Raw genomic sequence first — 16,006 nt, forward strand, 5'->3', positions numbered from 1 at the left:
GGCGGTTCCATACTTCCATTCAAAATATGAGATTTCAGCTTTTCCAAGTCTCGCGATCTGTACATCTCTTACATTACCTGCTGCAATTACATTACCTTCTGATGTATAGTTCCTACCAATCACACTAAAGTTTTAGCAATTACATTACCTGCTGCACCCACCTTAGCCGCTCTCTGAACTTATGAAGTAATTCCTATATGAGAGCTATGTGTGAAGGGGGTCTTAAAAACACCCAAGAACCTTGTATCAAAGACTTCTAAATTTTACACATCCCAGTGATCCTGCCACGATATTTACCTTCTATTATTCTGTGGCAAAAGACTAACAAGAATGACTCGCTTAGATTTGGCATATAAAATGAAATACCAAAGATATCCTTTCTATCCCCTGACAGCAGGAACAATGATATCCTTTTTATCCTCTGACAGCAGGAACATTGGTCGGTCTGACAGCTCTGGCTGTCATCGACGGGAAAAAAATTCCAAGCTAGAACAAAGGTAGTGCCATAATACTGTAAGTCGCTATTCACATAGAACCTGAGCCCTTGTTTGGTTTTTAACAAAATCAAATTACGAAGTATATTGAGCATCAAACCTATAAACAATCAAACTTTATACATTTAACTCGCAATAAGAAGTTAAATTAGAAGTCAAGAAAACAACAGAATTCGTGTTCCTTATAAACATGTCATGGTGCTAATTCACATAAGTTGAATGAAACAGCAAGTTGGACATATTTAAAATAAAGTTATCTTACATCAGAATGTGCAAACCTAACACATCAAGTATATAAAGGAAACAACACTACTGACCATCTTGACTTGAACTCTGATCTTTTGCTTTTTGTATGGCTACTTCATATCCGAACAAGGCTTGTATTGTAAAGTATAAAACCCCAGTAGCTGTTCCTGCAGCTGTTAAGATTGTCTAAGTACTCTCTATTCTTCAGGAGAGAGGGATTATTCTGAGAGAAACTACAATATAAACCTTCCCAACTTGAACTCTACTCTTCATCGACATGTTCATTCCAGGGTGGCTTCACATCAGAAGATTTGCAATCTAACAATTCCTTTCCTTTAGATGATACAGAACAACCATGTGGGACACAGAAGGAAAAACTGCTTGTCGCCTGTTTCTTAGCTGATGAAGATTCGGCTGTAGAGCACAAGTCTTCTTCCTGGACACTTAGTGCTTCAGTATTTCCATAGCAAGCATTCACATTAGGTTCAGGTGTTCGATCTTCTACAGTAATTCTCGGTCTCTTCCCATTTGGTAAGAGATTATTAGTCATATTTTGCATAGAGGGAACCCGCTGATCACGGGATGACCCAGTAATGCAACTTGGTTTTCCATTCAAGACAACCTCTGGGATAGATGATTTCCTGAAATTTTCAGAGCTATCAAACCTTGTATCTCCTGTGTTTCCACCCTTCTCGGAGCTGTCAACTAGAACTTCATTTGTACCATTTGTTTCTTCAGCTCCTGCCTTTCCTTGCATCAAACATATTGCCTCGGTCAGATTTTCTCTGGCTGTGTCCATCTCAACGACTGGTTTTGGGTAATTGAATCCCAACTCCACTCCTGCAGCTTTTAGGACTGTAGCAGGTGCATCCCATGGATGATGAATCCACTCTGCTGGCATTCTTGCTAGTTCTGGTAGCCATTGCCGAATATATTCCCCTTCCGGATCATATTTAGAACCTTGAAGCTGGCACAACATTAAGGATAGCAAGATTTACAAAATAAAAAAAAAATCATTATCCTAAAATATGTATCTAAATATACAGCAAAAGTACAAATTGTGATAAAGAAACAAAAGCAAGCATAATTGATAACAGAATTGTCATCAAACAACTGCCTATAGGGCATCAAAGAACTATGTGTTTGCTAGTATGCATTTCAAAAGCATCATGTTAGAGAATTGTTAGGCCTTTTAAATATTTAAAAAAGTTATAAAAAAAAAAAAAATCGCATAAGTTTCAGGTAAAATAAGTTCAGACTAATAAGGTTGATAATACCCAAGTTCAATTCAGAACTAGAATTGCAGTCACATGCAAATAAGGGCCGACAAGTTTAGATAAGTTCAAGAAAGAGCCATTAGTCCATTAAGAAGTGATAAGTTCAGATAAAGGTTTTTTGGGTGAAAAAAAACAAAGCCTTATCTCACTGCATAGTTTAGCTCAACGTCAATAACTGATTAGAAACATAACATGCCCATAGAGGCGTAGACAGAGAAAAAGAAATAAGCAACATCATCTATTTACATGTAAAGAACAAAGGATGCATCTTTATATCATATTAACTGAACACTAGAATCCTGATAGAAAGAGGTTCTGTAATGTAACAGAAGGGGTTAACTGAAGCAGCTAATGTACGTACCTCTGGGTCATCCAGACGGTGTAGAACGTGACCATCTGGTAAGCTCCCAGAGATATATTGCCAACCTAGTATATCACATTCTAAATCGGCATCTAGAAGTGTATCCCAAAAGTATTTCATTCCCCACCTCCAAGGAAGCAGCAGAAATTTCACACAGAAACTTGCAACTATCACTCTCATCCTGTTGTGAGTCCACCCAGTTGCCCAAAGCTCTCTCATTCCCGCATCAACCAGTGGATATCCAGTTCGACCTTGTCTCCAAGCCTTGAAAAGTGTCTGATCTGAATTCCAAGGGAAATACTTCAGGTTGCTCAGCAAGGATCTTTCATGGGTGAAAGGGAAGTTAAAACAAAGGTATCGAGAATATTCTCTGAATCCAATAGCCCTTAGATACATATTGGCACTTTCCAAACCGCAACTGTTCCCTTCATTTGCCCACACCATCAGCTTCATTTGCACACTATGGAAAACTTTTCTTACACTCAACTCCCCAAAATGCAGATAAGGGGACAACAGTGATGTTGAATTCCCTCCAACCTTAACCCTGCATATTGAGTATTCAAGCAGATGCTGCTCAACAAACTCCGTGAGTGCCTTATTAGCATTGGTCCAACCTGGGGACCAAGCTCTTTTTAGCAAATCGTTGCTCGATTTTTCAGAATCATTCTCAAGACCCATATCCCTAATTGAAAACTTCTTAAATGATCCTGTCAGACAATAGTCACTGATTAATAAAAAAAACTTCCTTACTATAAGTTACTATAGAAATTTGTACTCCTTCCATTCTTTTAAAAGTGAATTATAAGGCTATGAAGGTGGTAGCATATGCATTAAAAATTGACAAGTAATGCTTGACATATAACAATGCATAATTTAATCGAATGACAGATGTAAAAATAGTTACTTAAGAAGTCAGATTGATAAGGAAGGAATGGAGTACATGATAAAAATATGCACCTGTAGCTGGCACAAGACGCCATGGAGTAGGAAATGAAGCGGGATCCATATGCATGTTCAGGCACTTGTCCCAGAAAGGAGCGAATGTTGTAAAAGCATGTCCTTTTTCATCATACACTTCCCATGGCTCGTACAACAAATCTCCATTATAGCTATGTACAGAAATGTTTAGTTCTCCAAGTTTTTGCTTGATGTTATGATCACGAACAAGTGAGACAGGATCTGCAAGGAAAATGCAATTCAATTTCAGGACTACAGTATCAGCCACGGCTACAAAGGACAGAGTATTGTGCAATAGCAGGGACCATTTATGAGATGAAAGAGCTCCTCATACAAACCAACGATATAAATTACTACCTTTGATTAAGGGACAATACAAATATTAACTTCCAATAAGTCTATTATTATCTTCAATTAAGGCACAATACAAACATCTCTAATTTTGAAATATAATGCAATGGAGGATCAACAAACAAGCAGAATCCTGCATCTTTTCTTTATTTCCCTACCATAACAAACTGATCTTTCTGCTTTTCTACTCGTATTCTTAAAGAGAAGATCTCAACAAAGAGCATCAAGCTATACTAGCTGTTCTTACACAAGAAAGATTTCACTGGCCTAAACTTAGCTGGTCGCCTAATAGCCAAATCATTGTTAGCAAGAAGATTTCTTACCCCATTTCAATCCTTATTTTTATATTGATTGTAGATAAAATCACAGCCTGAACACCATGAAGCCTCACTGTGTTTCTCGTAGAGGTAAGGTAGTCTAAAGTATTGTTCCTATGACCGCCATCAACTCAGAATATAGTTCTTGTTAGTACTACAAACAAAATCCTAGTATTATAGACTTCTTGATCCTATAAACCAAATGCACACAACAGTAGCAAAAACAAGTATAGCACAAAAAACTTGCAAAAAGCATAATCAAGCATGAATTAGGTATCGAAACTCACCATAAAGACGATTGAACACCACCTTATTCGCGCCAGTGGCACTGATGCATTCCAACATGGCATCAAGGGTACTCTCCGCCTTAATCAACACGAGTTCAACACCAAGTGACCTCAATGACTGATCCAAATGGATCAAGGATTCCTTCAACCACCACCTCGAAACTCGGCCAGGGTAGAATTGCCCTTCTTCCTTTGGACACCATATGTACACAGGCAATACACTACCATCCCTGGCTGCTGCAGCCAAGGCAGGATTGTCTTCAATTCTTAAATCCCTTCTAAACCAAACTATAGTCTTAGAGCTGCTCCCCATATCTAATATAACGTACTAACTAGTTCAGACAATGCTTTATATATAATTTCCTACAATCATCATCACTATAATTAAATTATTCCAGCAAATCTCCAATTATATACCCCAATTAATTGAATTTTAGCTCAAACAACCCCATATGTGTCCAATTTAGAACAATAATTAAAGATGAATAAAATAACCTACCATAATAATAAACAAGCTAAAAGCTATTCATCTTTGACTAAAATTATGCACAATAATAATAAATAATTGCTTCCATGATCAAATTAAAGCTTGATCAAGAAAGACCGTCTCATACAAGACTTATCGTAATAGTACCTTCAAGAATAGACTATCACTAACTAAATTTCAAGATTCTACCACAAACCCTTGATAGAAATCAATTCAAGTTCCCAACTTTAACAAACCCACCAAAAATCATGAATCAAACATCAACCCAAAAAACCCCATCAACTTAGTTAACTATTCAATCAATTTACACAAACCACAAATTCTTAATCAAAACTCTCTCAAAACCCATGAAATTCAGACATAAAAATAACCAATTAGAAACTCATAAAATGCAAACCTTTGAGTAGGAGAGAGAATAGAGAGCAGCTAAAAGAAGAAACTAGAGATCTGAGTACAGGATCTTTGTGAAGTAAGTAATGACAAAAGTAATACCTAATTAAGAAAATTGACAATTTTTTGTTATTTTATTAAAATTATTATAAATATAATAATATTAATACAATAATGATGGGTAGCATGGGTGGTCCGTATATTCATGCATGTGAATCAATTTTTTTACTATTGAGCTATTTTAATAATAATTAATATCTTATCCAATCCACCTCTATTTATTTGTCCATGATTTCATATCATGAATGTTCACCCATCAAGATTTGGATGTGCTCGTAGCATCAAAGATCTTTCCAGAATCCCTGCACTTTGTACGGATCTATATAACGAATGTCGAGGGATAAATTTAATCCCTATGACTTCAGAAAGTGACTAAATATGGGACGTTAGCCTTATTCTAAATTTTCTATATTTCATCCTTATTCGCAATTGAAGATATTAAGGGCAAACATGTGTAATATAAGAGAAGACTATGATAAAACATCCAAAATGAGCTACTCAATGATGAACGCGTGATCATATTATAAAACCAATTGATGATAGATGGAGTTATAAAGTAACTTTACCGATTTGTTATTAGCAAGTCTTGTATGGACTCGGTCTACAATAAATTATTATAGACCAATTTAACACTGTTAAATAATATAGTCACATTTTGGATGATATAATCACTTTTGTAATGATATAATTATCTTGTTATGAGTCATATTTTGAATGATATAATCGTATTTTAAACAATTTAGTGAGATGATATAATTATCTTTTGGATGATATAATTACTTTTCGAATGATTTAATTACTGTTCGATACTTTTTTAAAAATGTTAAATTCACTTTTAGAATGATAAATTTATATAATCAGTTTTTGGATGGTATAATCACTTTTATAATGATATAATCACATTTCGTATGAAATAATCACATTTCATATGATATACTATATGGTTGGTGCACAATAACTTATTGTGCATTGGGTCTATTCTAGACTTTACCATTTATTATAGTGTCTCTCTATACACTAGTTTAAAATTAACTAGATGGAAGCCCGTGCGATGCACGGTTTTTTCATCTAAGATTTTTAATTATTTGATTTATTGTATTTAATAATTTCAGACAAAATTAGAAAAGTTTAATTTATATTTTTTTTTACTATAATTTATAATGAATTTATTAAATATAAATAAATTGTAAATATGATATTTCCGTTACATAAAATCTTTAATGTGAAATGATAAATTTTTAATAATTTAAATCCTAAATCACTATTCATTGTTTTACCATATCTTTTATTTCGATAGAATCCCCAACCTCGTTTTATATAAATTAAAATCCTATGTTTAAATAGAAATACTATTCATTGTTTTAAAAATATTGGTAAACATAGAAATACTAATTTAAACATAGGATTCTAAAAATTAAGCTAAAAATTACCCGGTCATTGATGACCAAATATTAACACAAAATTACCATTACAAAATTTGCTTGATGGGATTTTTTATTGATACGAAATTTTGTTTGTGTTGTATGATGTGTCAATTTATAATGGTAGATATCACAAATTTTAATTTAATTATAATTAACGAACAATTTGTATTCTTATCATAAATACTATCAAAATTTATCTTATAATGATAGGTATCAAACTTTATTATAAGTGTTTATCATTTAAATATTTTTTAGTATATTTTTTTCGGATTTCTTATACTCTTAGAATTGAATTAATAAATTTATCTTTTCCTATATTTTTACTTTATTTGTTTTCATTATAATAATTTAATTCGTGGATTATAATCTACGTGGCATTAAAATTTTAGATATACCAAATCTAATTCTTTACTTTTATCTAGGTGACAACATAATTTTGTAATTCAAAAATAAAATACAAATTTTTCTTCTTATTGGTCGAAATAAGTATATTACGGTTTTTTCATCTAAGATTTTTAATTATTTGATTTATTATATTTAATAATTTGAGACAAAATTACAAAAGTTTAATATTTTTTTTACTATAATTTATAATGAATTTATCGTATATAAATAAATTGTAAATATGATATTTTTTCCGTTATATAAAATCTTTAATGTGAAATGATAAATTTTTAATAATTTAAATCCTAAATCATTATTCATTGTTTTATCATATCTTTTATTTCGATAGAATCACCAACCTCGTCCACAACCAACCTACCACATCAATGGATAAATTGAACCGTGAAATGTTAGCCAAACTGAAATTGATATAAATTAAATCTTTACATTTATATAAAATAAATCAATATATTTACCAATAAATGAAAATTTGTTGCGATATAAAATCAAATTTATGCATTGGAATTTTTTCTTCATCACCAAAAATAACCAAAACCATCCATATATTAAGTATACAACATCTAATCGTATGCCATTACATAACCAAATAATCGTTAAGTATCCTAAATAAATAGGATGTAACTAATAATTACAAATATAAATTTAAACATAAGATTTTAAAAATTACCCGGACATAGATGACCTAAAACTAACACAAAATTACTAACACAAAATTCGCTTGATGAGGTTTTGTATTGATAAGAAATTTTATTTGTGTTGTATGATGTGTTAGATCTGCATGTAAAAGAACATTTAGTAAATAAAACATAAACATATAATCGTTGAGTATCCCAAATTAATACAATGTAAGTAATAATTAGAAATACTTATTTAAACATAGGATTTAAAAATCAAGCTAAAAATTACCCAGCCATTGATGACCAAAATATTAACACAAAAATACTAATACAAAATTCGCTTGATGAGATTTTTTATTGATACGAAATTTTGTTTGTGTCGTATGATGTGTCAATTTATAATGGTAGATATCACAAATTTTAATTTAATTATAATTAACGAACAATTTGTATTCTTATCATAAATACTATCAAAATTTATCTTATAATGATAGGTATCAAACTTTATTATAAGCGTTTATCATTTAAAAAAAATTTAGTATATTTTTTTCGGATTTCTTATACTCGTAGTATTGAATTAATAAATTTATCTTTTCCTATATTTTTACTTTATTTGTTTTCATTAAAATAATTTAATTTGTGAATTATAATGTACGTGGCATTAAAATTTTAGATATATCAAATCTAATTCGTTACTTTTATCTAGGTGGCGACATAATTTTTTAATTCAAAAATAAATACAAATTTTTCTTCTTATTGGTCGAAATAAGTATATTTCTTATGTGACGCTTCGAATGCTCTCCAAAAATACCTACTTTATTTATATATATTAGATTAGATTAGATTTGTTAATGCGCATCATATACCTACCATAAATGTAGTAATGGTTATTGTCAATTTATTCAATTACCTAACTTTTTTTATCTTTTGTAAAATACAAGTATATGGTATTGTCTTATTGTGCATGTTCTGATGTTGGTCCATTTATATGATTAATATAGTGTCATTCTACATATTCTTTTGGGGGAAAGGAAAACATAGTATGGACTTGTCCAATTTGCCCACATTCAATACTACATAATCTTATCAAAATTAGTACAGTAAATTGAACTAGAAATATGCCCACATTTTCCAAGACCAATCAACAGCAACATCACAAATTCACAATGCCGACTTGACAAACCCTACCACGGTTCACATCAAATAATTTTCAATAATAATAATAATAATAATAATAATTATTATTATTATTATTATTATTATTATTATTATTATTATTATTATTATTATTATTATTATTATTATTGCGAAAAAAACAGTTGGGACAATTGAACAAAGAAAAAACACAGGAAAAAGGTTGTCTATAAAACAAGCTGGTCATGCATTTTCATCAACCATCATAAAAGTTGCAAACAGTGTCACATTGAGCCAGTGAGGCACAATGTTTTTTATTCCTAATTAGTAGCAACAAAAAATAAATACAATTATTAGTAAAATGCAAATTAAACCTAAGAGAAAGTTTGAGAAAAGTCTAAGTTGAAGTCTCCCCACTAGCATATATTTAAACTAGGTAACTTTGAGTTTCCAAATTTGAGCCCTAGCGTAGGTGGTTAGAGCTTACCTATCTTCCCCTCCTCCCAAGCATAAAGATCGCAAATGAAATTAATATTAACTCCGTTTCATGTCACATTGGCAGTTATTTTAAGATAGAGGTTAGAATAAGTAAACAGGCTAATTGTTTCTCAAAAGAAAGAAAAAAAAAAGTAAACTGGCTAATTAAAATTACTTGAACTTCAGTTGGTGGAGAAGGGTTGGAAAACTAATGTATATATCTTTCTTAGAATGTGTACCAAGAGAATATGTTACAATTACAATTACCAAAGGAAGTATCAAATTAAAAGTACGTGGGATGGATGAGAGGCGCCCAAAACCCATGTGTATCGCATTATTATTCACACACAAAATTTAAGGAGATGAGAGCGATACAGAGCAATGCAATTATTGTATTTTGCAACTTTCCAAATAGAAATACTATCAGATGAAAATACAAATGAAAATTGTCCTTTATATTAATTGTAAATTGTAATGTTCTAGTCTATAAGTCTAATTGGTTGATTACCAACCTATTAAAATGGGACATGGGAGTATGGAGTTATTAACGGTGCTTATGCTAAGTATTCATGAGACTGCTTCAATTCCCCACTTTGTGCTCTTTTTTCAACAAGCCTGATTCAAACTACTGCTTGTATTACAAAATAATACATTGAAATAACTTGAGGTGTAGATTCCAAAACAACCTTCAAGGTTTCCATATAAACTTGAACACTTTTCTTCTTCTGATACCAAAGCTTATAAGTTTTCATGACCAATCAATATTCAATGAAATAAAGAAATTGAATCATTCCACAACATGTCACCCAAGAACGTCAAAGAAAATCAAAACATGGAGACCAATACATACAGACATACAGTTGATACGATACAAAAATGTAAAAAAGATAACATACAGATATGTAGAGAGTAAGTTGGGATTACAACTTTCATGGATTAGGGAAGCATCATGGTACTGAGGAACCAAAAGAGCCCCTTGAGTCAGGACAGCAAAAGAAAGAGCTACTAATCAGCCTCCCCGGTTTACCAAGTTGTTTATTGACCAAGCTAGTAAGGCATATGCATCTTTGTCTCACAGTATACGCAATTAGTGTGCGTTACTATAGGAACAAAAAGGTCCCTTCATTAGCTATATCGAGAAATTGATCACTTAGCTCTGTCTTGAAGAGTCTCAAGATCCACTTCAGATGGATCAGTGGCTTGAATCTCATAGTGGATTCCTTCCAGTTCCCTCCTCAAGCTGTCCTTAGAAGTTGCATAGAGCATCTTGGAGCGAATACGGGACACTGATGGGGACCTGAACGATTAGATAATAATGTTACATTTGCATGTGCAGTGTTCATGTCAAGACTTTTGAAATTCATTGTAACTGGAGGCGACTGGAATTAATCATGCGACAATTTGCAAGAGCCAAAAAGGTAAGAAACTTTTAAGCAAAGTAATTTGTGTCCCATGGAATGCAGAAGTAATACTTTTAGCTTACAGCAACAGCGAAGACCTACACAACTCACTGATACACACTACCGGCTAAAGTTCACTTGCATACTAAGACATACAAGTTTGATTGCATTGTTTGGATGACATACAAAGCTACTAAAGACTAGTGCAGCTACAAGACCAATTAATGATAGCTAAGTCCTGTTATAACATCAACGATGCTAACACTGAGATTAATTTTATATTTCTGCTTCAGATCAGATCTTAGTACCTGGCATGCATCAACATGCGATATATAAGTCATAACTCCAACTTTAAATTAAACTCAAATAATTGCAGCAACTTCCAATTATGGAGGAAAAACATATATTTGAAGCCTTGAAGGTGGAGCTTAATAAAATAAATCAGAACATTGTGGTACAAAATACTAACCATGCTACGAAAAAGATTTTGCTCTTTTGGCAGTTCTCAGAGTTCACAAAGTCATAATCATAAACTGCATAGCGACAATCGTTCTCAGGCAAAGATGCAAGAAAATCATCATAACTTTCTTCTGGTCCTCCAGTCTTTTCCACAACTACTTCCTTCTTTTTCTCATCAATCTTGAACACCACGTAACGGTGCATCTTCTTCCTCTGCAGTTCTGTAAATGTGTTTTTGGTGTGCTCAGCAACTCCTATCCCAGATTGAGCATTCCTCTGCAAGCCAAAACTAATTCAGTAATTCATATTCTCAAATTAAGCACTCAAATCAAGGCAATGGATCATACAAATCCTCCATAGTTATTTGTGTTGAACAATGTTATATACAAGTAATAGTTTACGATTCTAAAGATTATATGGATTATCTGAATGACATAAATAAGAACAATCCAAGACTGTAAACATTTCTCCAAGTCGATACGATCACTTTTAAACAGCAAGGGTGCTTAAAAGGTTATACATTCCTACATCTATTTAGTTAACCAAACAGATGATACATTTTTCCATTCCATGCATAACATCCACATAAAGCAACATTAAAGTTCAATTTGTCTCTTAAGTAGGCCATTCAACCTCAACTTTAGACATATAATGATTTTCAGAAATTTCCGATCCCATGTTTTCCATTACATATTAGAGACTAATGAATTTTCCTAAAAAAATTATACAATCAAAAACCCATTTCAACCATAAGTCATGCAAAATTGCAAATCAAGATTCAATATAATACTTGTACAAAAACTCACTTTCAATATCAATCTTTATAAAAGAAAGTAAATGATTACACAACTCTATAAGAAGTTAAGAGTACATTAAACAATTAATTAATAATAACACCAATTGACATGTGATTTTGTTAAAAAATCAAACACCAATTGACATGTGATTTTGTTAAAAAATCAAACACCAATTGACATGTGATTTCTTTAAAAAATCTTAAACTAATACCTAATACTCCGAATATTTAATGTTTATACATAGACCATAGGTTACATAATATAAAAATCGCATAATAGATAACCAAAAGTCCAAAACAACCAATCGAATGATGTATGATCCAATATCACAGTAATCCAACAACAACCCCAAGCTAAAACCAGATTCATAACAAGATCACATTTTGATAAGATCATAAAATTCAAACATGCAAGGTATAATTTAAATAATTAATAAAAACCCAAATCATAAAAATAATTGAAAGCATGAAATGGTTAAAAGAAAGCTAACCCCTCTGAAAGCCATAGTTGCTTAGTTTTGCAGCGAGAAGAAGGGGGAATTACTGTACAAGTTTCAAAATTTAAAGGGAAGAGAGAGGAAAACGTGACTAGTAAAAGAAGAGTAGCAAAAAAGTAGGCACCCAACAAATAAAGTGGGTCGGCAAGAATTTGATTGAAATTACAGAATATGATTCTTTTGAGATGGGGACTACTTTCAGACGAGTGTCATTTTGGATTTGATTCTCTCATACTCTCAATTTTGGAGTTGAATGAACATTGAATGAGTTTAATTTTGATTTTTCAAAACACAATTGTGAAAACTTTGAGAACATTTTCTGTACAGTTTCAATTTTATCATGTCTTCGAAGAGACAACTTTGAGTATATTTTAGGAGATGTTTGATTCGTTAAATTGAAATTAATTGATGTAGAATTAAAATTACGTACTAATTTAAAGTGATTTGATTTTATTATGCAATCTTGGGTTTTGATTGATATAGAATTTCAAGGGGTAGGGTAGAAGATTAAGTATCACAGTAAAGGAGTTACTTCACCTTCACTAATTAGTTTTAAAATGAAAACTCTTTGGGATATAAAATGAACTAAAATTTGATACACCGTACCAAACATGTGTATGGATTTTTACATTATGACCACCTCATTTAGAATATGTATGAGTATGACTTTGATGGGATAGTGGTCAGTGGATGAGTATGCATTAAGTTCCAAACCTCTTTATTGATCCGTTACTTAAAATTTTAGAAAGGGTTAGGGATCTTCATAGTATAGTTTGGGTTGTTTCCCTTCCAACTTCGGATCTTAACAACCAAAAAGTCCTCATATGTTCGTGTGATTTATTAAATCATTTCATGCATATATTGATTTTCGAACATTTAGTTCGCAAATTTAATAATCAAGAACAAGTAAAATTCAAATACCCATTAAATCGAAAAATAACATAATCAGAAATTAATTATAATACCAATAATCCAATTAAAGTATTTCATCAAATTAGCAAATTACTTTGGTTGGGATACTTGGGAAATGCTATGTTGGTTAGTTAAGCATAATGGTAATCTTGAGTCTAGTATGTTAAAATATGAATATCTTTATTAAGTTGGCAAATGATAATCTTGAGTCTGGTATGTTTAAACATGAATATATTTTTATTCTGTAAAGATAATCTCATATATCAAGTGTTACTCACTTACTCTATAAAGTGAAGTGGGTTTTAATGATAAATTAATCAATAACATAATACTAAAACATACACAAAAAATGACACGTATCACTTCTTGGTGCTATTTTTTTCCCTCCAAAACTTTTTTCCTTTTTTTTATTCACTTCCTAAGAAAAAATTCACTTCTTTATGTAATTGTAATTCACTTTCTTAAAAAAATATTCACCAAATCATATAATCGTGATTCACTTCCTATAAAAATATTCACATATTTTCCATATTTTTATTGTATAAAATATTATTCTATATCTTTTACTTTTTTTTGTTGTTCTACCTGGTTCACCGTTTAGTCTAATTCAAATTCGGGGCTCAATTCTGGGTATAAATTAAGATTTAAACTTTTTCAATTTCATTTAAAAATACACAATTTTTTGTATGCGGCCTGCTATACCGTGCGGCACGGGTTACTCAAGTTTTTCGGTCAGGGGTTACTCGAGTTGCCGGGGTTACTTGAGTTTCTCGGTCAGGGGTTACTCGAGTTGCCGGGGTTACTTGAGTTTCTCGGTCAGGGGTTACTCGAGTTTCTCGGTCAGGGGTTACTCGAGTTTCTCGGTCAGGGATTACTCGGTTAGGGATTACTCAAGTTGCCGGGGTTACTTAAGTTACTCCTGACTGAGTAACCCCTCAAGTAACCCCTGGCCGAACTCCTTAAGTAATCCCTGACCGAATTACTCGAATAATCCCTGACGAACTCCTTAAATAACCCCTGACCGAGTAACTCAAGAAACCATGACCGAGTAACCCCTAACCGAGTAACTCGAGTAACCTCTATCTGAACCCCTCAAGTAACCCCTGGTCGGGTAACTCGAGTAACCTCTGATCGAGTATCTCGAGTAACTCCAAACTGAATAACTCGGATAATCCCTGACCGAATTACTCGAATAATCCCTGACGAACTCCTTAAATAACCCCTGACCGAGTAACTCAAGAAACCATGACCGAGTAACCCCTAACCGAGTAACTCGAGTAACCTCTATCTGAACCCCTCAAGTAACCCCTGGTCGGGTAACTCGAGTAACTCCATACTGAATAACTCGGATAACCCCTGACAAAAAAAATCGAGTAACCACTAACAAAAAAACTCGGTAACCCCTGCCGTATGGTGTAGCCTGCTGCACCAAAAAGTTGCTGTTAAAAATATGAGGATTATTTTTTGGAGATTTTGAATTAACATTATAATTCGTTATAAAATTTTTTGTAAAAACCATACGTGCACGGGACTTAATCTAATACTAGTCCCAAAAACTAGTTTTTTAGCAAGGGTAAACGAGTATTAGATAAAACAAAGAAATACTCTGTACAACAAAATTCAAACAACTAAGACCCATTTATTTTTATTTTTTATTTTTATTTAAAAGTAGCAAGATAAATCATTAGTTCATTAGATATGACTAAAAAAAATGTTTTTTTATTTTAAAAAAAAAAAAAAAACTTGAATCACACCACCTTTTATATACACTCGAGTGCATATAAAAATAAATCTACCCAAGATAATTTGTTATTAAATGAGCAGAAAATATTGTTGAATGCATCTTACATCCAGTTATATACTTTCTCCGTTTTTTATTAGATGCATCCGGTTATATACTTCAAGTTATTAGCAATAATACTTTGCCTCTCTATTTACACAAGATTATTTTATTTTATTTTATTTATTTATTTTTTGACCTAAACCCCTAAACATATGTCTAAATCAACATCAAGTAAATATTAAAGTACCTTGTTGATAATAATATTTTTGGCATCCAAAATAATACGGAGTATTCTTTTATTATGATACAATATTATGAGAATGATATTGTACGAGATATTTATTGTAATACTAGTAAACTAATATTAAGAGATAAACTCTTTGGTGCTGCCAATTCAGCAAAAATAACGGAGTCTGACGCGCATAATAGAGTCTGACACTCATGCGCAATTTCAAGTAACCCTTATTTCAAGTAACCCTTAATTTCAAGTAACCCCTAATTTTAAGTAGTAACCCCTAATTTCAAGTAACCCATTTTATAATATACCTAAAACATAAGACAAAAACAAGTAACCCATATTATAAGTAGCCCCTAATTTCAAGTAACCCATATTATAAATTTCCCCTAATTTCAAGTAACCAATACTGTTTTGGGGTTTTTGGAGTCCCTCGGGAGAGTTACAATTCCGAGAATGTGCGTCGACCGTCTGTACCTGCAAAACCACGGGAACTCCGGTTGGGTGGAGTTCCGCCTCCGACGATCTAGTTAGAACGTGATAAGTCGTGTTTTGTGTATATTATTTGGTTGGTTTTTAGTTAGTTTTGTTAGTTTAGTTGAGTTTTTGAGTCCGTTTTGGCGTATTTTGCTTTAGTTTG

General features: G+C 32.2%; 2 protein-coding genes across 2 annotated transcripts; both read right to left on the reverse strand.

The window, feature by feature from the left end:
- Positions 1–581: 581 nt before the first annotated feature.
- Positions 582–5,272, reverse strand: LOC110718119 (cryptochrome-1-like). The gene is made up of 5 exons (XM_021896917.1): positions 5,175–5,272; positions 4,291–4,605; positions 3,336–3,557; positions 2,379–3,085; positions 582–1,707 (listed from the first exon to the last, which is right to left on the reverse strand). The coding sequence occupies exons 2-5, from the start codon at positions 4,601–4,603 to the stop codon at positions 1,003–1,005; spliced, it is 1,947 nt and encodes a 648-aa protein (XP_021752609.1). The 5' UTR covers positions 4,604–4,605; positions 5,175–5,272; the 3' UTR covers positions 582–1,002.
- Positions 5,273–10,010: 4,738 nt separating this feature from the next.
- LOC110717865 (actin-depolymerizing factor-like) lies at positions 10,011–12,626 on the reverse strand. Its single transcript, XM_021896648.1, has 3 exons — positions 12,431–12,626; positions 11,154–11,419; positions 10,011–10,581 (listed from the first exon to the last, which is right to left on the reverse strand). The coding sequence occupies exons 1-3, from the start codon at positions 12,443–12,445 to the stop codon at positions 10,431–10,433; spliced, it is 432 nt and encodes a 143-aa protein (XP_021752340.1). The 5' UTR covers positions 12,446–12,626; the 3' UTR covers positions 10,011–10,430.
- Between the last annotated feature and the right edge of the window lie 3,380 nt (positions 12,627–16,006).

This window comes from Chenopodium quinoa, unplaced genomic scaffold, assembly GCF_001683475.1.
Source record: "Chenopodium quinoa cultivar QQ74 unplaced genomic scaffold, ASM168347v1, whole genome shotgun sequence".
Lineage (NCBI taxonomy): Eukaryota > Viridiplantae > Streptophyta > Magnoliopsida > Caryophyllales > Amaranthaceae > Chenopodium > Chenopodium quinoa.